This window comes from Lithobates pipiens, unplaced genomic scaffold, assembly GCF_037356315.1.
Source record: "Lithobates pipiens isolate NorthernLeopardFrog02 unplaced genomic scaffold, aLitPip1_a1.2 Scaffold_19, whole genome shotgun sequence".
NCBI classification, from domain to species: domain Eukaryota; kingdom Metazoa; phylum Chordata; class Amphibia; order Anura; family Ranidae; genus Lithobates; species Lithobates pipiens.
The window spans coordinates 597780494-597802633 of NW_027507764.1; the positions used below are offsets into that span (position 1 = coordinate 597780494).

The following is a 22140-nucleotide window of genomic DNA, read 5'->3' on the forward strand; positions in this document are numbered from 1 at the left end:
GTTGGGTCACAAAAGATTTTCGAATGCGGATGAAATAATTTCGAATGCGGATGAAATAATTTCGAATGCGGTTGAAATCATTTAGAATGCGGTTGAAATCATTTAGAATGCGGTTGAAATAATTTCGAATCATGTTGAAATAATTTCGAATCATGTTGAAATCATTTCGAATTTGGTTGAAATCATTTCGAATGTGGCTGATTTTTCGAATTCGGTAGAAAACTAAACGAAATCCGAAAACGAATTTAAGAAAGTTAACGAATATAGCTAAACGAAATTAATGAATTAACGAATTAAAACGAAACGAAACAATTTTTTTCCTTTTGCACATGTCTATGCAAACACAATAGTACTAGCACTACAACATATCCAAATTTGGAGTTTCTAGCACCAAGTGACCCTGAGATACATGGCCCTAAAGTCGAGTCACAAAATAATTTCGAATGCGGTTGAAATAATTTCAAATGCGGTTCAAATAATTTCGAATCATGTTGAAATCATTTCGAATGCGGTTGAAATATCGAATCACGTTGAAATCATTTTGTATCCGGTAGAAATATTTTCGAATGTGGCCGATTTTTCGAATTCGGTAGAAAACTAAACAAAATCCGAAAATGAATTTAAGGAAGTTAACGAATATAACTAAACTAATTTAATGAATTAAAACGAAACAAAACTAAACAAATTTTTTCCTTTTGCACATGTCTAGTAACAAACCGAACCCTCCAATGCGAGAACAGTATGCATTTCTTCCTGTAGGAGGTGCTGTGCTGCTATTGTAACGAGAAAAAGTTAGTTTCACTTTTGCTTTTGCATGTTAGTGGGCGTGTTTTGGTTTGTTCTGTCCTCTTCACTAGGCCTCAAAAGCATTGGAAGAAAATACAGAGCAACAAAAAGGACCTGAAAGTATATACTTAATTAAAAAAAAGGTAAGAGTTTACATTTACCTGATTCTGAATTCAGAATACTGAATCATTTAGCTACATTAGTTTATCTTTATAAACTTTTGTGTAAATAATAATTAAATTACCAGTAATCTGGTTCTCCCCCCCCCACCCCCCACACACAACCATAGATTAGTGTCTTCTTGCAAAGTCGTCATTTTTTTCTTGTTTTTATTTCCTACTCCCCTCGGAAAAATGGCGAGAGACCAACATCTAGCATATGGAGGCATTTTCACATTACAAGTTCTTCTGAAAATGTGATTTGCAAATATTGTCAGATGAAATATGTATTGTGATATACTGCCAGGATGACACAACACATTCCTGTATGTAACAAGTGTCCTGTAGATATTAAAAAATCCTTCATGGATGGAAGTGAAGAGGACAACAATGACGACAATGCACATAGCTTTTCTCAACGTTCTCGTAACAGAATGACCTCCAATCTTAGAAAGACAAAAAAGTGCTAATGTAGCATTTTTTTTAATTTTTACGAAAATCCCCCCCCCCCCCCCCCCAAAAAAAACGGAAAAATTTTTTTTTTTTTTTTTCGAGCTTCAAAATTTCCGGAAATTTTCCATCTCTAGGCCTGCACCCACCTGTCTGGCACTGAACTCAGACTTGACACTCACCGGAAGGCAGTAACAGCCAGGCTGGCAGGTGGAAACATTGCGGCAAATCTCCGACGATAACCGGGAGGGACAGAGGCTGTCACATGGAGAACCACACGGACTGAATACAAATGGTGGCCGACAGCTGGACTCTGAGACAAGAGAAAGGAAAGAATATCAGATGAGACAACAGGGGAATCATATACATGTGGGACACGGGTCATATCATGGTGGATCTCCGCCATCTTGGAGGAAATATTCAACATATGAGGAGTCAAGGTCACCCCAGTATGAGCTCAGATCCGGTGAAACATTTGGTTGTGTTTGGTGGACATCAGGTGTGGGGGGGTGAAGGATTCTCACCTGAGCACTGTGACAGGTCACATGTCCTAACTTCACTCCCCAGCTGGTCACATGCCTCAACATTTGGCCCCCGAGACTCCCTGAGGCGGTGCTGGAGGGCAGAGTGACACGAACACTCTGACCAGTTACTCCACTGGCCCCAGAAGCAGCTTCCTGCAAGAGACACACGGAACATGGAATACACCTGTGACCGCATGGAGCACGCATGACCGCTTGGAACACATACGACTGCATGAAACACATACGACTGCATGAAACACGTACGACTGCATGAAACACGTATGACTGCATAGAGCATGTATGACTGCATGGAACATGTATAACTGTATGGAATACGTACAACTGCATGAAACACATATGAACGCATGGAACACGTACGACTGCATGAAACACATACGACTGCATGAAACACGTATGACTGCATGGAACATGTATGACTGCATGGAACATGTATAACTGCATGGAATACATACAACTGCATGAAACACATATGAACGCATGGAACACGTACGACTGGATGGAACACGTACGACTGGATGGAACACGTACGACTGCATGGAACATGTATGACTGGATGGAACACATATGACTGGACAGAAAACATAGATCACACAAGTAAATATTTTCAAATGTCAGATACAAGTGATGTTTCCGCACTCACCTTCACACGGCTGCAGGTAACACGCTGCGGTCTCCACGCGCTCAGTGCTGTTACATGGCACATCTGGAAATTCAGCTCCATGACAATCACACCGCCAAGTCCGGCTGCTAATTCCAGTGCCGCAGTTTCGGGAGCACTGACTCCACTCCGACCAGCCACATCGACTGCTGCCTGAAAGGGCCACAGACACATCACGATGAACTCTTCCAGTCAAGTCATGGAATAACATAGGCAGTGATGATGGCTTTATATTGCACAGGCATCATTAGAAATCTTGGGGCCCCATACAACCTACGGAAAGGCCCCCAGACCGGTACATGCATAGGGCTGAAACACTGTTTCCCGGGACTGGGGCAACCACGGTCTCTGCTCTCCCACCTAATGGCCATCACAAACACTTGGGTATGTGTAGAGCTGCCCTCATCTTCCAGAACATGAGCCAAATGGACAAGCTCTGTGACAAGAGGACAATGTGCTACATGGACCACTCAAAGGGGACAATGGGCTACATGGACCACTCAAAGAGGACAATGGGCTACATGGACCACTCAAAGGGGACAATGGGCTACATGGACCACTCAAAGGGGACAATGTGCTACATGGACCACTCAAAGGGGACAATGGGCTACATGGACCACTCAAAGGGGACAGTAGCCGGCAAACAAAAGTGTGGGAAGCTGGTTGGAGATTTTCCTCAGCTTTGTTGGACTTTGTGGCGCCATTTTGCATTATCCTATTCTTATATGTGGTCACCAGCTGGTGGGTTTCAGGTCACTTCCACCTGCCAACAATTGTAAGCCCCCAGTGCTCCTGATCCAGCTCATCCTCACCTGTGGTGAGTAGGGTAAGAAGAGGACTTCCACTCTCAGATCTCATCAATATTAGAATTTTGTCATGGTTATGCAATAGAGTTCGTCTGCTTACCTGTCTCCATGTGTTCATCTCTAGAGACCAGCCGACCCTCACCTGACTGCTTTTATAATCCATCCTCTGGCATGACTCCACCCTAGCTCCTATCAGGGACCTCTATATTAACCTGTGCACTGCAGGCCAACCCCGCTGATCAACCTTTGTGTGTTAGCTTCCTGTTTCCTGCCATGTGCTCTTCTGTTGTTTTCCGTTACCGACTTTGGCGTGTCCTAGACTATCCCTGTTTGCCTGTGATCCTGACTTTTTGGCGTGTCCCCGACTTTTCCTGTCTGCTTGTGGCCCCCGACCTTGGCTTTGTCCCTCACCATCCCTATCCTCCGGTTTGCCTACTGTGGGTGTGAGCTGGGGGACCCTGGGGGTCGCGACCTGGAGCCAGTTGCAGCCAAGTCCATCCTCACCACTAGAGGCTCTGTTGAACACCTGCTGGCTCTTAGACTCCGCGCCCCAGGGAATCTTACGCTCTAACCCCGGTGGGATCCATCTTGGTGTTCTGGCGGCCCTGCCTTCCTATCACCTTGACCCCCGTCCGCAGCAGTTAGCCGTAGGGTCCACAACCTTGCGGTGCACTCCTAATCCCTACGGGGTGCATCTGTCACCTGGTCTCAAGGTGACCTGACAAATTCATCCTGCTTCAAAGCCCCACCCAGGCCTCCTTGCTAAATGAAGTGAGCCTAGGCCCGTTACAGGGGTACCAAAGCAAAGGGACAGTCTCTCTTAGCCCTTGTACACACGGGTCGGACACTCCGACAACCAAATCCGTCGGATTTTGTCCATCGGATTTTGTCCGAAACTGTTGCATACACACGGTCGGACAAACTTGTCGGAAAATCAGACGTGATGACGTCGTTTCGTTACGACGGGACTACATTCAGGATAGTAGCCAAAAGATTTGGTGTAGGAATTTGATCTGAGCATGCGTGGCACTTTGTCCGATCGGAATTCTCTACACACGATTGGAGTATGTCCGATCGGAGCATTTTAATTGGAAAATTTTACCAACGAGTTGGAAAACTTGGTCCGTCGGATACTCCGACGGAAACAGTCCGATGGAGACCACACACAGTCGGAATATCCGACAACACGCTCCGATCGGACACATTCCATCTGAATCTCCGACCGGGTGTACAAGGGCTTAGGGTTTGTAGAAAGTGGAGGATTTCGGCAGTGCTTTGTAGCATTGGAAGATCTATTGTATCAGATCTCCTCTCATTACACTCTCCACAACTTTCTCATGTATGGATGGAGATACTGGTGGGCTGAGGGAGAACAGGAACACGTCTCACCTTCCTCATTGATACAGGTTCCCACCAGGCATGTACTGGCCATAGGGACTATAGAGAGTTTCCCGGTGGGCCGATGGCTCAGTGGGCCGGTTTCAGTGACAGCCAGTGGCATCGCTGGGGGGGGGGGACTTTTGGGGCTATAGCCCCGAATCTGGGGCCCATAGCCCCGAGTCAGTGCAGGAGTCCCCAACCACAAGGTCCCGGCCCACTACCTGCCCTCTTTCTGGTGACCCTGATATTAGGAGGGGCTCTCTGTGGACCCGGATGTAAGGGGGGGGCTCTGTGGGGACCCAGATGTAAGGCAGATGATCTCTGGGGACTCTGATGTAAGAGGGCCTCTCTGAGGACCCTGATGTAAGGAGGGGCTCTCTGGGGACTCTGATGTAAGGAGGGGCTCTCTGGGGACCCTGATGTAAGGAGGGGCTCTCTGGGGACCCAGATGTAAGGAGGGGGCTCTCTGGGGACCCTGATATAAGGAGGGGCTCTCTGGGGACCCTGATGTAAGGAGGGGCTCTCTGGGGACCCTGATGTAAGGAGGGCCTCTCTGAGGACCCTGATGTAAGGAGGGGCTCTCTGGGGACTCTGATGTAAGGAGGGGCTCTCTGGGGACCCTGATGTAAGGAGGGGCTCTCTGGGGACCCAGATGTAAGGAGGGGGCTCTCTGGGGACCCTGATATAAGGAGGGGCTCTCTGGGGACCCTGATGTAAGGAGGGGCTCTCTGGGGACCCTGATGTAAGGAGGGGCTCTCTGGGGACCCTGATGTAAGGAGGGGCTCTCTGGGGACCCTGATGTAAGGAGGGGCTCTCTGGGGACCCAGATGTAAGGAGGGGCTCTCTGTGGACCCGGATGTAAGGAGGGGCTCTGTGGGGACCCAGATGTAAGGCAGATGATCTCTGGGGACTCTGATGTAAGAGGGGCTCTTTGGGGACCCTGATGTAAGGGGAAGGCTATCTGAGGACCCTGGTGTAAGTGGGGGCTCTCTGGGAACCCAGATGTAAGGAGGGGCTCTCTGGGGACCCAGATGTAAGGAGGGGCTCTCTGGGGACCCTGATGTAAGGAGGGGCTCTCTGGGGACCCTGATGTAAGGAGGGGCTCTCTGGGGACCCAGATGTAAGGAGGGGCTCTCTGTGGACCCGGATGTAAGGGGGGGCTCTGTGGGGACCCAGATGTAAGGCAGATGATCTCTGGGGACTCTGATGTAAGAGGGGCTCTTTGGGGACCCTGATGTAAGGGGAAGGCTATCTGAGGACCCTGGTGTAAGTGGGGGCTCTCTGGGAACCCAGATGTAAGGAGGGGCTCTCTGGGGACCCAGATGTAAGGAGGGGCTCTCTGGGGACCCTGATGTAAGGAGGGGCTCTCTGGGGACCCTGATGTAAGGAGGGGCTCTCTGGGGACCCAGATGAAAGGAGAGGCTCTCTGGGGACCCTGATATAAGGGGGGCTCTCTGGGGACCCAGATGTAAGGAGGGGCTCTCTGGGGACCCAGATGTAAGGAGGGGCTCTCTGGGGACCCAGATGTAAGGAGGGGCTCTCTGGGGACCCAGATGTAAGGAGGGGCTCTCTGTGGACCCGGATGTAAGGGGGGGCTCTGTGGGGACCCAGATGTAAGGCAGATGATCTCTGGGGACTCTGATGTAAGAGGGGCTCTCTGGGGACCCTGATGTAAGGAGGGGCTCTCTGGGGACCCTGACATAAGGGGGGCTCTCTGGGGACCCTGATGTAAGGAGGGGCTCTCTGGGGACCCAGATGTAAGGAGGGGGCTCTCTGGGGACCCAGATGTAAGGGGGGGGCTCTGTGGGGACCCGGATGTAAGGGGGGCTCTCTGGGGACCCTGATGTAAGGGGGGCTCTGTAGGGGCTTTTTTGCGCAATTGCGTACAGTTTATATACTGTTTTTTGCGTGTTTGCAAAATTAAAGTGGGCCGGTCTGGATGAAGTCCAGGGCCAAATTTTTGTCCCAGTCCAGCCCTGGTTCCCACCAATGGCCAAACCCAAAACTTCACATCCACTGAAAAAAACCCAACAATGTTAAGGAGAAGGAAGGAGGAACTCCATTGCTTTCAATTCTCCTACACAATTGAATGTTTAAAGAGGATGCAGATTCCCTTCACCCAGCTTCACACTTTAGTAAATCAAGCTCTTGGTCTTATGTACAGAACACAGATGGTAACATGGTGGACAGCTCACCCTCACAGTGCTGGTCGGTGCAGTTTCGCCTCTCGGTGTCTGGGCCTTCACAATCAGAACCATTGTTACGCGGAGGGGGGTTGATACAGGCGCGGCTGCGGATCTGGACAGCAGCACCACACGTGGCTGGACAGTCCGACCACGGAGACCACGGTGTCCACTCCCCATTCACTGAATATTGGAGAGAGAAGGGCAGAATTACACACAGAACGGAATGTCCCTATTATTCAGATTGGGGGTATAATATGTAGAGCAACGACCAGTGAGCATGGAGATCAAGGGCACCACATCCATATATAGTATACAAAGAAAAACAATCTTTGGGGGCCAAAAATACGAACCACAATTTGTAAAATAAAAATAATTTTATATTTTATTAAAACCATTTATTAAAAGACATTGGGCCTTGTGTGTAAAACCAGCAAAGTCACATCCATGTGGTCTGCACATGTAGTTACTTCAACTCAACATGTTTTCGCCACTCCCTGGCTTCCTCAGGAGTTGTATACATACTACTGGTTGTTATTATTATTATACAGGATTTATATAGCGCCAACAGTTTGCTCAGCGCTTTACAACATGAGGGCAGACAGTACAGTTGCATTACAATTTGGTACAAGAGGAATCAGAGGGCCCGGCTCGCTAGAGCTTACAATCTAAAATCACTGCAATTAAAGAATCAAGGGCACCACATCCCATATATATATATATATATATATATAGTATACATTATGTTTGGTGATTGTGTTTATTCTTTAATTATAGTGGTATAACCATTAGCACTTATAAAACTCCTGAGGAAGCCAGAGAGTGGCAAAACATGTCGAGTTGAAGTAACTACATGTACAGCGCCTTGAAAAAGTATTCATACCCCTTGAAATGTTACACATTTTGTCATGTTACAACCAAAAACTTATTTTATTTGGATTTTATGTGATAGACCAACACAAAGTGGCACATAATTGTGAAGTGGAAGGAAAATGATACAAATAAATATCTGAAAAGTTTGTGGGGGAGGGGCATTTGTATTCAGCCGCCTTTACTCTGATACCCCTAACTAAAATCTAGAGGAACCAATTCCCTTCAGAAGTCACCTAATTAGTAAATAGAGTCCACCTGTGTGTCATTTAATCTCAGTATAAATACAGCTGTTCTGTGAAGCCCTCAGAGGTTTGTTAGAGAACCTTAGTGAACAGCATCATGAAGACCAAGGAACACACCAGGCAGGTCAGGGATAAAGTTGTGGAGAAGTATAAAGCAGGGTTGGGTTATAATAAAATCTCCCAAGCTTTGACCATCTCACGGAGCTCTGTTCAATCCATCATCGGAAAATGGAAAGAGTATGGGCACAACCGCAAACCTACCAAGACATGGCCGTCCACCTAAACTGACCGGGCCGGGCAAGGAGAGCATTCATCAGAGAAGAGCCAAGAGGTCCATGGTAACTCTGGAGGAGCTGCAGTGATCCACAGCTCAGGGGGGAGAATCTGTCCACAGGACAACTATTAGTCGTCTCTCCACAAATCTGCCCTTTATGGAAGAGTGACAAGAAGAAAGACATTGGAGAAAGAAAGTCATAAGAAGTCCTGTTTGTAGTTTGTGAGAAGCCATGTGGGGGAGGGGGCAGCAAACATGTGGAAGAAGGTGATCTGGTCAGAGGAGACCAAAATTCTACTTTATGGCCTAAAAGCAAAACGCTATGTGTGGGGAAAACTAACACCGCCCATCCCCCGAATACACCATCCCCACTGTGAGACATGGTGGTGGCAGCATCATGTGGTGGGGATGGTTTTCTTCAGCAGGGACAGGGAAGCTGGTCAGAGTTGATGGGAAGATGGATGGAGACAAATACAGGACAATCTTAGAAGAAAACCTGTTAGAGTCGGCAGAAGACTTGAGACGGGGCGGAGGTTCCCCTTCCAGCAGGACAACGACCCGAAACATCCAGCCAGAGCTACAATGGAATGGTTTACATCAAAGCATATTCATGTGTTAGAATGGCCCAGTCACAGTCCAGACCTAAATCCCATTGAGAATCTGTGGCCAGACTTGAAAATTGCTGATCACAGACGCTCTCCATCCAATCTGACAGAGCTTGAGATATTCTACAAAGAAGAAGAATGGGCAGAAATGTCCTCTCTAGATGGGCAAAGCTGGTAGAGACACCCCCAAAAAGACTTGTAGAGAAAGGGGGTTCTACAAAGTATTGACTCCGGGGGGCGCCGTACAAATGCCCCTCCCCCACACTTTTCACATATTTATTTGTATCATTTATCATTTTCCTTCCACTTCACAATTATGTGACACTTTGTGTTGGTCCATCACATAAAATCCCAATAAAATACATTTATGGTTTTTGGTTGTAAGGAAATGTGGGGAGTGTCAGGGGTATGAATACTTTTTCTTTCTCTTTTTTTTTAATCAAAAAAAAAAGTTTTTATTAAACAAATGTAAACAACATTTTACAGTCTACATTTACATACCATTGTTGTCAAATTTCCATGAAAAGTATTATACATCTTGATCATACAATGCATTGTGTCACATACATCCTGTAGGGCAGGGATCCTCAAACTACGGCCCTCCAGCTGTTCTGGAACTACACATCCCATGAGGCATTGTAAAACTCTGACATTCACAGGCATGATGGGAATTGTAGTTCCTGAACAACTGGAGGGCCGTAGTTTGAAGACCCCATCCTGTAGGGCGTTGTAGAAGGCCGGACATCACTCATTCTCTGGTACCCAACCGTGGTGACCAAATACCTTCCAATCTACGCGGCTCCCCCTGTGCTGATGGACACATCTTTCCATAAGAAGGGTGTTCCCCATGGGTGCCGTCCATGAGGTGACAAGCGGGCGGTGAGGTGGATTTCCAACCCACCAGAAGAAGTTTTTCGGGGGGCCTGAAGCCGCGCCCTGGAGAATGCGGTCCTCACCACCTCCTCCGGGACCGGATCTTCTAGAACTCCCAGTATACAGTGAACGGGGCTTAGAGGTACAGACGTTCGGAAACATCTGATTTTGAGTGTTCCAAGTACTGATTCCAGTAACGGTGCAGCTTTGGGCATCACCAAAGGAGATGGATAAGGTCCCCACAGTGCTGCCTCCTACACCCGCCACATAAGGGGTGTGCGCCAGCTTTGCCCATCTTGTGGAGTACAATGTATAATTGTGATACATTTTGTGTGACATTTAAAGAGCAGATAGTTATTGCTCGCAATGCTCCATCCCACCGGTCTCCCTCGGGGGGGTCCTAGGTCCCTTTCCCACATGGATACCTCCTTAATGGGGTGCGCCCTCACATGGTGTGTCAGCAACATCTGGTAACATTGTGATATAATGCCCTTATTTTCAGTGCTAGACTGCAATAGGTGGAATATAGGGGTAGATGACATAACCCCCTGCATCTCCCTGTGTGCCCACTGCATGCCGGAGCTGAAGGTATGAGTAAAACATGGAAGTAGGTCGATTAAAGCGGAGCTCCACCCTAAAGTGGACCTTCCGCTCATTGGAACCCTCCCCCCCTCCGGCGCCACAATTGCCACCTTTCAGGGGGGGAGGGGGGTGCAGGTACCTGTACAGTACAGGTATCTGCACCCACTTCCGGTGTAGATATCTGCAGAAGCTACGCCCCTTTCCGCAGAATCCACGCCCCTTTCCGAAGGTCCCCCTCTGCCTGCTGGGAAACACACGGATCCCAGAGACAGCGGGGACCATCCTTATTGCGCATGCGCAGTAGGGAACCAGGGAAATGAAGCCGCAAAGGCTCCACTTCCTGATTCCCATACCCAAGATGGCGGCGGCAGCACCCGAGAGACGATCGAGAGATCGGCTTCGGGTGCTGACATCGCGGGCGCGCTGGGCGGGTAAGTGTCATTATTTTAAAAGTCAGCAGCTGCAGTATTTGTAGATGCTGACTTAAAAAAAAAAAATGGCGGACTCCACGCTTTAAATTGACTTTGTAGTTCAGGGAAGGACTTGAGCTCACCATTACTGAATATTGGAGACAAAAGAGACACCGCAAAGGATCTCCACCTAGACCCCTGACGCAGCTTAGCCAGTCCATCATAGACGAGGTGATTCCAGATTGGGTTGTATTCGGTGAAGCCCCCCCCCCTCCCCCAAATCTGTTTGCCCTTGTTCCATATTTGCTGAATTAGGGAACGAGTAGGCGTCTGTTTGTTGGATTTGTGGGACACCAGCGCCTCCGGGCCCATCGGATCCGATTCCGCTCCAGTGCCCACGAGCACCACCCGATCACGAGCTATGGAGCCAGTCAGATCCGGCAGATGGATCAATACTTTTTATTGCGAGGCGCTGTATGTAACTTCGCTGGTTTTACGTAAAAAAAAACAACCAAATGTCTTTTATGACATCTTTTCTTATGATGATGGTCAATAAAATATAACATTCTTTTTATCTTACACAAATGTGGTCGGTGTTTTTAAAAGTCCCCAAAAATCGTTTTTCTATATTTTCTCAGATTGGTGTTACTTCAGCAAAACTGCGAGAACACAAATTACAACATTAATATGGGCCAAATGATGTATAATGGGACAAAAGTGCAGCCGTTCTCCTCAGCAACCAAACAGGTCTCATCAGTCAAATCAAATAAGGATTTTTCTAGGTTGTTTACCGGATTACCAATGGTTTCATTTCCCATCATCTATGGGCACCATCGCCATACTGGAGGATCTGAGAGGGAAAGTATGGCTGACCTCACTGAGACATATCAGGAGACACTCTGAGGAATACCCAAGAGGAAAGAGGTGAGGACCACAGGGAGTATGAAGAGGTGGAGGACAGAGATAAGGAAGAGGAACAAGAAGAGGAACCAGAAGAGGAGGAGGAACCAGAAGAGGAACCAGAAGAGGACGAAGAACCAGAAGAGGAGGAGGAACCAGAAGAGGAACCAGAAGAGGAGGAGGAACCAGAAGAGGACAGCATGGATTCATGAAAGACAGGAGTTGTCAGACAAACCTGATTTCTTTTTATGAGGTGGTAAGTAAAACCTTGGACAGAGGGGTGGCGGTGGACGTGGTATACTTGGACAGAGGGGTGGCGGTGGACGTGATATACTTGGATTTTGTGAAAGCGTTGGATACAGTTCCGCACACACGGCTCATGTGTAAGGTAAAGTCTACAGGTTTGGAAACATCAGTTTGTAGATGGATAGAAAGCTGACTAAAAGACAGAATTCAGAGAGTCGTGGTTAATGATTCTTACTCTGAATGGTCTAAGGTTATGAGTGGTGTACCCCGAGGTTCAGTGTTGAGACCCTTACTTTTTAACATCTTTATAAATGATATTGGGTCTGGGATCAAGAGTAACATTTCCGTCTTTGCAGATGACACCGAGCTATGCAGGGGAATAACGTCCTTACAGGATGTCCCCAATTTACAAGCCGACCTCAATGCTCTGTCTAATTGGGCGACTATGTGGCAGATGAGGTTTAATGTTGAGAAATGTAAGGTTCTGCACTTGGGGGCTAAGAATATACATCATACATACTAGGGGGAGTACAACTGGGGGGATCCATAGTGGAGAAGGATCTGGGGGGTCCATAGTGGAGAAGGATCTGGGGGGTCCATAGTGGAGAAGGATCTGGGGGGTCCATAGTGGAGAAGGATCTGGGGGGATCCATAGTGGAGAAGGATCTGGGGGGATCCATAGTAGAGAAGGATCTGGGGGGATCCATAGTGGAGAAGGATCTGGGGGGATCCATAGTAGAGAAGGATCTGGGGGGATCCATAGTGGAGAAGGATCTGGGGGTTTTGGTAGATCATAAGCTCAATAATAACATGCAATGCCAAGCTGCAGTTTCCAAAGTGAGGAAAGTCCTTTCTTGTATTAAGAGAGGTATGGACTCCAGAGAGAGAGATATCATCTGTACAAATCATTAGTAAGACCTCATCTGGAATATGCCGTTCAGTTTTGGGCTCCAGTTCTCAAAAAGGATATCGGGGAACTGGAGAAAGTGCAGAGAAGAGCAACCAAACTGATAAGAGGCATGGAGGAGCTCAGCTATGAGGAAAGATTAGAGGAACTGAATTTATTCACTCTTGAGAAGAGGAGATTAAGGGGGGATTTGATGAACATGTACAAATACATAAGGGGTCCATATAGGGAACTTGGTGTCAAGTTATTCACTTTACAGTCAACAATGAGGACAAGGGGGACTCTTTACGTCTAGAGGAAAAGAGATTTCATCTCCAAATACGGAAAGGTTTCTTCACAGTAAGAGCTGTGAAAATGTGGAATAGACTCCCTGCAGAGGTGGTTCTGGCCGGCTCAGTAGATTGCTTTAAGAAAGGTCGGGATTACTTCCTAAGTGTACGTAATATAACTGGGTACTAAAATTTATAGGTAAAGTTGATCCGGGGAAAATCCGATTGCCTCTCGGGGAATTGGGAAGGAATTTTTTCCCCTGCTGTAGCAAATTGGATCATGGCTCTGCTGGGGTTTTTTGCCTTCCTCTGGATCAACTGTGGGTATAGAATTGGGTATATGGGCTGGTATATTTATTATATATATATATTTTTTTTTTTTGGTTGAACTGGATGGACTTGTGTCTTTTTTCCACCTGACTAACTATGTAACTATGTAAGGAGGAGGAACCAGAAGAGGAGGAGGAACCAGAAGAGGAACCAGAAGAGGAGGAGGAACCAGAAGAGGAACCAGAAGAGGAGGAGGAACCAGAAGAGGAGGAGGAACCAGAAGAGGAACCAGAAGAGGAGGAGGAACCAGAAGAGGAACCAGAAGAGGAGGAGGAACCAGAAGAGGAGGAGGAACCAGAAGAGGAGGAGGAACCAGAAGAGGATCAACAAAAAGATTTAAAGCAGCAAGAAGAGTTATAGTAAAAGGGGAAACATGAAGAGGAACCAGAGGAGGCATGCAGAGATGAAGACTGGTAGGAACAAGAAAAGGGAAAGGTATGGAGAGGGGAAGATATCCAAGAAAAGAAAGAAATGCAAAAAGAGCGAGAAGAGGAATGGGAAGAGGAATGGGAAGAGGAATGGGAAGAGGAAGCTGAAAAATAAATGAATGAGAAGAAGAGCAAGAAAAGGAAGGGAAATTAGAAAAAGAAGGAAAAGCAGTAAAAAAAAAGAAGAACACAAAGAAGATTTAAAAGAACAGAAATGGGAAAAGGAATGAAAAGAGGTAGAGAAACTTAGGGAGGAAGAAGAAAAGGAAGAAAATGAGAAGGAAGAAAAATGAATATGAGAAGGAAGAGGGAGGAGAAGAGTTAAAGGAACAAGTAGAGAAATGAGAAGAAGAAGAAAGGCAAAAAACAAGAATGGGAAAATGAACACAAAGATTAAAAGAAGAGTAAAAGGAACGGGAATATTAGGAGGAATGAGAAGAGTAAAAGGAATGAAAAAAGAAACAAGAAGAGGAATGAGAATAAAAACAGGAAGAGAATTAGGAAGAGGAACAAGAATAGAGCATAATCGACAAGAGGAGCCTGAAAGTACGAGGAAGAGGAAGAGGAAGAGAAACAAGAGGAACATGAAAAATAGTGTGACGAGGACCAAGAAGAGAAGAGAAATGAGAAGAGGAACATGAAGAGGAACGTGAAAATTAGTGTGAATATGACCAAGAAGAGAAGAGGAACGTGAAGGGGAAACATAAGGAAAAGAGAAACATGAAGAAGAATGAGAAAAGTGGCGTGAAGAGGAGCAGGAACAGAAAAGAAACGAGAAGAGGAGCATGAAGGGTAAAAAGAAGGACAAAGGAACATGAAGGGGAAAAGGTGGGAGAAGAGAAACATGAAGAAAAACCTGAAAAAGTTGTGTGAAGAGGAACAGGAAAAGGAATGAGAAGAGGAAAAGTAGCAGGGATTGGAACAGGTAAAGGATTTCAAGGTAGAAGATGAAAAGGAAAGCAAAGAGAAAGCGAAAAAACAAAAAGGAACACCAAATCTGCAGAGTTTCTTTCTCTTTTTCGGTAGGATACGGTTAGAGAAACTAGATTCTTATTTTATAATCATTTACGGTATGTATGTTTGAAAAAGATTGCTTAGAAGTAGAATAGATTCAAGTTACACAGAGTTGTTTCGAGTCCTTGAAATGCATATAAATCACAGAGATAAGATAGTTAATTTTTAGCGCCTTCATAAGATCTGATATCCCAAGTTGCTACCACTGCACTGAAAATTTAAAATAAAAAAAATTAAAGGAACACAAAGAGGAAAAGAGGATGAGAACCAGAAATGAAAACGGAGAAAGGAAAAGGAAGATGAGAAGGTGAAGGAATGGGAAGGTGAACATGGAAAGGAAGAGCACCAAGCAGAGGAATGTGCTTTCCAAGCATGGCGACACTATTGGACAAATCGGGTGATCGGAAGAAGACATTATTGGGTTTTATTTTAGCACTCCGGTGAGGATGGGGTCATGGAGGTACACACTCACCTCGGCATTCAATGTCCTGGCAGTAGTTCCCCTCTGGGGTGCAGACACTGGAGGAAGAGATATAATGAAGTCAGAAGGAGTCACACAGGTTGAGGAAGAAGCTTCTTTCTGCCTGGACTCAGTGCCCTCAATCTATGGAATTCACTTCACTTTCCTATACGTTTCACTCTATATTCTAGAGTATGACATCACACTTTCCAGCCAATACCTGGTCACCGTTTGTTTCCTTTCCAAGTCTCTTGTCCAGTCATAACTCTCCCTCCTGACAGTGCTATCTCCTCTGAATCAGGACCAGGCCTAGGGGTAGGCAGAGAAGGTGGCTGCCTAGGGTACTTCAGCAAGAGAAGGGTACAAAAGGGGCAGAACCTGTCTACAGCCCATCGATGGGGGATGGGAGAGGTGCTATTTGTCCATTTCGGGTGCTACAGAACCGTATCCCAGCACTGCCCTTCAGCACCCCAGAATCCACCAGGGTGACCGGTGGTCAGCATTTAGATCGGCCTATCCTCCACTTCAGAAAAGATCATGTGACCAAGGCCATCAGACATGGGGGGAGGGGGGGCAGCAATAAAAGGAGCCTGGAGCAGCATTTTCACCAGAAAAGAGAAGCATTTCGGCCATTATCTGTACAAGTAATCCCGAGGATGAGTCTCTCACCCCAATACATGAGTAGAGACTCACCTTATGTAATTCACTTTTCTACCATCCTATAGAGCAGGGGCTCTCCAACATTGTCAGTACAAGGGCCACAGAGTATATTTTACACATATTCAAGGGCCAAAAAAATGAGTTTTTGAAATAAATGGGTTCCCATCAGAGTCCGCCCTTACATCAGAATCCCCCATCAGAGTTCCCCCTTACATCAGGATCCCCCATCAGAGTTCACCCTTACATCAGGATCCCCCCCCCTTACATCAGGATCCCCCATCAGAGTTCACCCTTACATCAGGATCCCCCATCAGAGTTCCCCCTTACATCAGGATCCCCCATCAGAGTTCCCCCTTACATCAGGATCCCCCCCTTACATCAGGATCCCCCATCAGAGTTCACCCTTACATCAGGATCCCCCCCCTTACATCAGGATCCCCCATCAGAGTTCACCCTTACATCAGGATCCCCCATCAGAGTTCACCCTTACATCAGGATCCCCCCCTTACATCAGGATCCCCCATCAGAGTTCCCCCTTACATCAGGATCCCCCATCAGAGTTCCCCCTTACATCAGGATCCCCCATCACAGCTCCACTTATATCAGAGCCCCTATCAGAGGAACCATTACATCAGACTGTCTCCTAACATTAGGGTCCCCATCAGAGCCCCCTTATATCAGGGTCCTTATCAGAGTCTCCCCCTTACATCAGGATCCCCATCAAAGCTTCCCTTACACCAGGGCCCTCATCAGAGGAACCATTACATCAGAGTCCCCCTTTACATCATTATCTCCATCAAAGCCCCTTATATCAGAGCCCCCATCAGAGGAACCATTACATCAGACTGTCTCCTAACATTAGGGTCCCCATCAGAGCCCCCTTATATCAGGATCCTTATCAGAGCCCCCCCCCCCCCTTATAGCAGCTGTACATTGGGTTAGTGCTGCTGACCCTGGCTGTGGGCTGGACATCATCTCATGGTGAGCCCTGGTTTGGCCCCCGGGCCATTGCGTGGAAACCCCTTCTATAGAGGAACCCCCGAGGTGTCCACTGACCCCTGATTTTTATAGATACTGACCACTGCTGGCACTCGCCCACCAGCCACACGTCCCCGATCTGCCGCTCCCAGCCCCCGTGTGGGCACAGCTCCGGGCACTTTCCTGGGTGACATGGGTGGGATCGACTTTCTGGATCCCGGCACTGCTCTCTCTGTGATCCCGATGTGGAGGTCCTGTGCAGAGGAGAAGATAGGACACTATGATGTCATGAAGGTCCCCACCACCATGAGTCACTGTGAGGAGCACTGCTAACCTCACTACATACAATGAACCCCAATCATCTGGGACACTTAACAGCCAATCACTGAAGAGGAATTATCAGCTAGATAAGTGAAAGCCGAAAGCTGATTGGTTGCTTTGTGCCTCATTACAGAAACAATGGCGGTTGTCACCTGATACGAGTCTGTTGGCCACTCCCACAGGTGACGGAGCACTGAGACCAGGTGGACCATTGACTCCAGTTGCACTCGGTGGTGGGGCAGGTGAGGTTGGTGCAGGAGAGGTGCCCGTTGGTGCAGGTGCAGTTGTTGCAGTTCTCCTGGAGGGAGCTCTGTGCCATCCAGCTCTGCCCCCTGCTGTCCGTGCACTCACACTGCGCGATGGCCACACACCGGCCGTCCTGCTCCAGGGTTTCTGGGGGACATACAGAAGACAGATTGGGGCTAGCACAGCGACATGCAACCAGAGGAAGAAGAGCGGAAAGGCAGACAAGACCTACCTGCTGGACACCTACACCCCGGTTCACAGCCATCTCCATCCAGGCAGACGATTCCCTGCTGGAAGTCCGAACAATGCCTGGGGCAGCGATTGGCACACTTCACCATCTCCATACCTGGCGGGCATCCCTCCTCTATATGGATGACACCACAAAACACTGAAGTCAATAAAGACGATAAAAATGCAACATAGTAAGAGGACAGAGGAGGTGTGACAGATCCTTCTAGGTGCAGGAACCCTGTGTACCGCCTCCTTCTAGGTGAAGGAACCCTGTATACCATCTCCTTCTAGGTGCAGAATCCTTGTATACCATCTCCTTCTAGGTGCAGGAACCTTGTGTACCGCCTCCTTCTAGGTGCAGGAACCTTGTGTACCGCCTCCTTCTAGGTGCAGGAACCTTGTGTACCGCCTCCTTCTAGGTGCAGGAACCTTGTGTACCGTCTCCTTCTAGGTGTAGGAACCCTGTGTACCGCCTCCTTCTAGGTGCAGGAACCCTGTGTACCGCCTCCTTCAAGGTGAAAGAACCCTGTGTACCGCCTCCTTCTAGGTGCAGGAACCCTGTATACCATCTCCTTCTAGGTGAAGGAACCCTGTGTACCGCCTCCTTCTAGGTGAAAGAACCCCATGTTTAAGTCTCCATCTGATTGCAGGGTCCCTTAGTGTTACTCTCCCTCTGGGTGTGAGCCTCTATGAAAAGGTGTCCTTCTGGGTGTGGGCCCCCTGTGTATCATCAATTTTTGTATGCAGGGCCCACTGTGTATAAGTCTTCCTTAGTGGCCCTTAGTGTATGAGTTTGTCCCTGGGTGTAGGTTGCCCATATGTATGGGTGGGTCTCCCCTCAGGTGTAGGTCTTCCTGTCTATCAATCTGCCCCTAAGTGTGGCACTCCCCTATGTATTCGGTCCCCTCCTGGATTTGGCCCTATGTGTATAGGTCTACCCTTGTGTGTGTGGCCCTATGTGTATAGGTCTACCCTTGTGTGTGTGGCCATCTTGGGTCTCCCCTTGGATGGAGGCCCTCCTGTCTATCAATCTACTCCCCTACGTATGGGGTCCCCTTTTGGATTTGGCCCTCTGTGTATAGTTCTACCCTTGGGTGTGTGGGCCTCTGTGTACATAGTTTTATGCCTAGGTGTAGGCCCTATGTAGAAGTCTACCCTCAGGTGTTGGCCCCCTTTCCCCATGTATAGGTCTCCCCATGGGTGCTGGCCCCTGTGTATAGGTCTCCCCATGGGTGAGGGTCTGCTGTGTATGACCTTGGTTCACAGTCCAGGTGGGCTCCACACCGTATACTTCACAGTTGCCATGTCTGAGCAGAACTGATGTTAGGAATGGAGTTCAGCCGTTTGTTGGTGCAGTTACCCTTGTGGACTCACCGCAGGGTTTGGGGTTGCAGATCCTCACTTGGTATTTCTCACCAGGACACTCTTTTCCTCCATTTTTTGGTGGTGGACTGGTACAGGTCCGACTTCTCATCGATCTTCCTCCGCCACATGTCCGGTCACACCAGGACCACGGGCTCCACTTGGACCAGCTGCCATTTACTACACCAGAGGGAATAAGAGAAGATGGTGGGGGAGAAACTTGTCAGAGGTTATGAAGTATTGTACAGGTCACCCTTCAGAGGAACATTTCCCCATCTCCATTGTGTTCCACCATCACACCCTACAATGTCCAAGCAGCACCCGTACAATCCAACCATGAATTCCCACAACCCCCGATCCTCAGCTCCCAGGAACCCCAGCCCCCCCTCCTTCCCCCCAGTTCTCCAGGAACCCCAGCCCCCCCTCCTTCCCCCCAGTTCTCCAGGAACCCCAGCCCCCCTCCTTCCCCCCAGCTCTCCAGGAACCCCACCCCCCCTCCTTCCCCCAAGTTCTCCAGGAACCCCAGCCCCCTCCTTCCCCCCAGTTCTCCAGGAACCCCAGCCCCCCCCTCCTTCCCCCCAGTTCTCCAGGAACCCCAGCCCCCCTCCTTCCCCCCAGCTCTCCAGGAACCCCAGCCCCCCCTCCTTCCCCCAAGTTCTCCAGGAACCCCAGCCCCCCTCCTTCCCCCCAGCTCTCCAGGAACCCCAGCCCCCCCTCCTTCCCCCAAGTTCTCCAGGAACCCCAGCCCCCCTCCTTCCCCCCAGCTCTCCAGGAACCCCAGCCCCCCTCCTTCCCCCCAGTTCTCCAGGAACCCCAGCCCCCCCTCCTTCCCCCCAGTTCTCCAGGAACCCCAGCCCCCCTCCTTCCCCCCAGCTCTCCAGGAACCCCAGCCCCCCCTCCTTCCCCCAAGTTCTCCAGGACCCCCCCCCCCCCCTTCATGCTTCCATCATTTCAGTTTATCCACCATTGGCAGCTTCATTGGGAGTGTAAATCCCTAAATGCACTCCTGTGGGGCGCTCAGCCCTGCAGTACTCTGCCCAACCCCCAGAGGGCACTCTCCTATTATAATGCAGATGAAACATTTCACCCCCCCCCCCCTTTCCATCTAGTCCCTCTGTTACCTTTACATGCCTGCAGGTTGCAGAAACTTCTCTCTGTGTTCCCAGTCAGGATGTCATCACACCACACTCCCTTCTCACCGGGCGGGTTGTAAGTACGAAGACGTCTCTGCTGACCCACCCCGCAGAGTCGGGAACACTCGCTCCACTCCGACCAGGGGTTCCAGGAACAGTTACGCTGCCGACACTCCTCATCGGCACACAGAGGAGAGTCGGGACCTGAGAGAACATCCAAATGGGAGATCAGGAAAAACCCGTGTGGACCGACGTGGTTCACCACAAGTGGGCTTTGCATTCCTCTGCAAGTCTATGGGAAGGCAAAACCTGCTGGAAGCAAGTCAAATACAGGTCACAAGGAGGTCAACTGCAGGTCAGGAGGAGGATAACTGAAGGTGAGAAGGAGGATAACTGAAGGTCAGAAGGAGGATAACTGAAGGTGAGAAGGAGGATAACTGAAGGTGAGAAGGAGGATAACTGAAGGTCAGGAGGAGGATAACTGAAGGTCAGAAGGAGGATAACTGAAGGTCAGAAGGAGGATAACTGAAGGTGAGAAGGAGGATAACTGAAGGTGAGAAGGAGGATAACTGAAGGTGAGAAGGAGGATAACTGAAGGTCAGAAGGAGGATAACTGAAGGTGAGAAGGAGGATAACTGAAGGTGAGAAGGAGGATAACTGAAGGTGAGAAGGAGGATAACTGAAGGTGAGAAGGAGGATAACTGAAGGTGAGAAGGAGGATAACTGAAGGTGAGAAGGAGGATAACTGAAGGTCAGAACGAGGATAACTGAAGGTGAGAAGGAGGATAACTGAAGGTGAGAACGAGGATAACTGAAGGTCACAAGGAGGATAACTGAAGGTGAGAAGGAGGATAACTGAAGGTCAGAACGAGGATAACTGAAGGTGAGAAGGAGGATAACTGAAGGTGAGAACGAGGATAACTGAAGGTGAGAAGGAGGATAACTGAAGGTCAGGAGGAGGATAACTGAAGGTGAGAAGGAGGATAACTGAAGGTGAGAAGGAGGATAACTGAAGGTCAGAAGGAGGATAACTGAAGGTCAGAAGGAGGATAACTGAAGGTGAGAAGGAGGATAACTGAAGGTCAGAAGGAGGATAACTGAAGGTCAGAAGGAGGATAACTGAAGGTGAGAAGGAGGATAACTGAAGGTGAGAAGGAGGATAACTGAAGGTCAGAAGGAGGATAACTGAAGGTGAGAAGGAGGATAACTGAAGGTGAGAAGGAGGATAACTGAAGGTGAGAAGGAGGATAACTGAAGGTGAGAAGGAGGATAACTGAAGGTGAGAAGGAGGATAACTGAAGGTGAGAAGGAGGATAACTGAAGGTCAGAACGAGGATAACTGAAGGTGAGAAGGAGGATAACTGAAGGTCACAAGGAGGATAACTGAAGGTGAGAAGGAGGATAACTGAAGGTCAGAACGAGGATAACTGAAGGTGAGAAGGAGGATAACTGAAGGTGAGAAGGAGGATAACTGAAGGTGAGAAGGAGGATAACTGAAGGTGAGAAGGAGGATAACTGAAGGTCAGAACGAGGATAACTGAAGGTGAGAAGGAGGATAACTGAAGGTGAGAACGAGGATAACTGAAGGTGAGAAGGAGGATAACTGAAGGTCAGGAGGAGGATAACTGAAGGTGAGAAGGAGGATAACTGAAGGTGAGAAGGAGGATAACTGAAGGTCAGAAGGAGGATAACTGAAGGTGAGAAGGAGGATAACTGAAGGTCAGAAGGAGGATAACTGAAGGTCAGAAGGAGGATAACTGAAGGTGAGAAGGAGGATAACTGAAGGTGAGAAGGAGGATAACTGAAGGTCAGAAGGAGGATAACTGAAGG

The 22140-nt window shown here is 48.4% G+C and overlaps 1 protein-coding gene across 1 annotated transcript in view; it reads right to left on the minus strand.

The window, feature by feature from the left end:
- Positions 1 to 22140, minus strand: part of LOC143998145 (SCO-spondin-like) — a 296161-nt gene that overhangs the window by 35564 nt on the left and 238457 nt on the right. The window contains exons 87-96 of the mRNA XM_077493885.1: positions 20299 to 20514; positions 19190 to 19357; positions 17817 to 17948; positions 17491 to 17731; positions 17119 to 17271; positions 15392 to 15438; positions 6979 to 7149; positions 2580 to 2750; positions 1919 to 2071; positions 1577 to 1707 (exon numbers count right to left, since the gene is read on the minus strand). Coding sequence (XP_077350011.1) covers positions 1577 to 1707; positions 1919 to 2071; positions 2580 to 2750; positions 6979 to 7149; positions 15392 to 15438; positions 17119 to 17271; positions 17491 to 17731; positions 17817 to 17948; positions 19190 to 19357; positions 20299 to 20514 — 1583 coding nt within the window. The remainder of the gene's footprint in view (positions 1 to 1576; positions 1708 to 1918; positions 2072 to 2579; positions 2751 to 6978; positions 7150 to 15391; positions 15439 to 17118; positions 17272 to 17490; positions 17732 to 17816; positions 17949 to 19189; positions 19358 to 20298; positions 20515 to 22140) is intronic.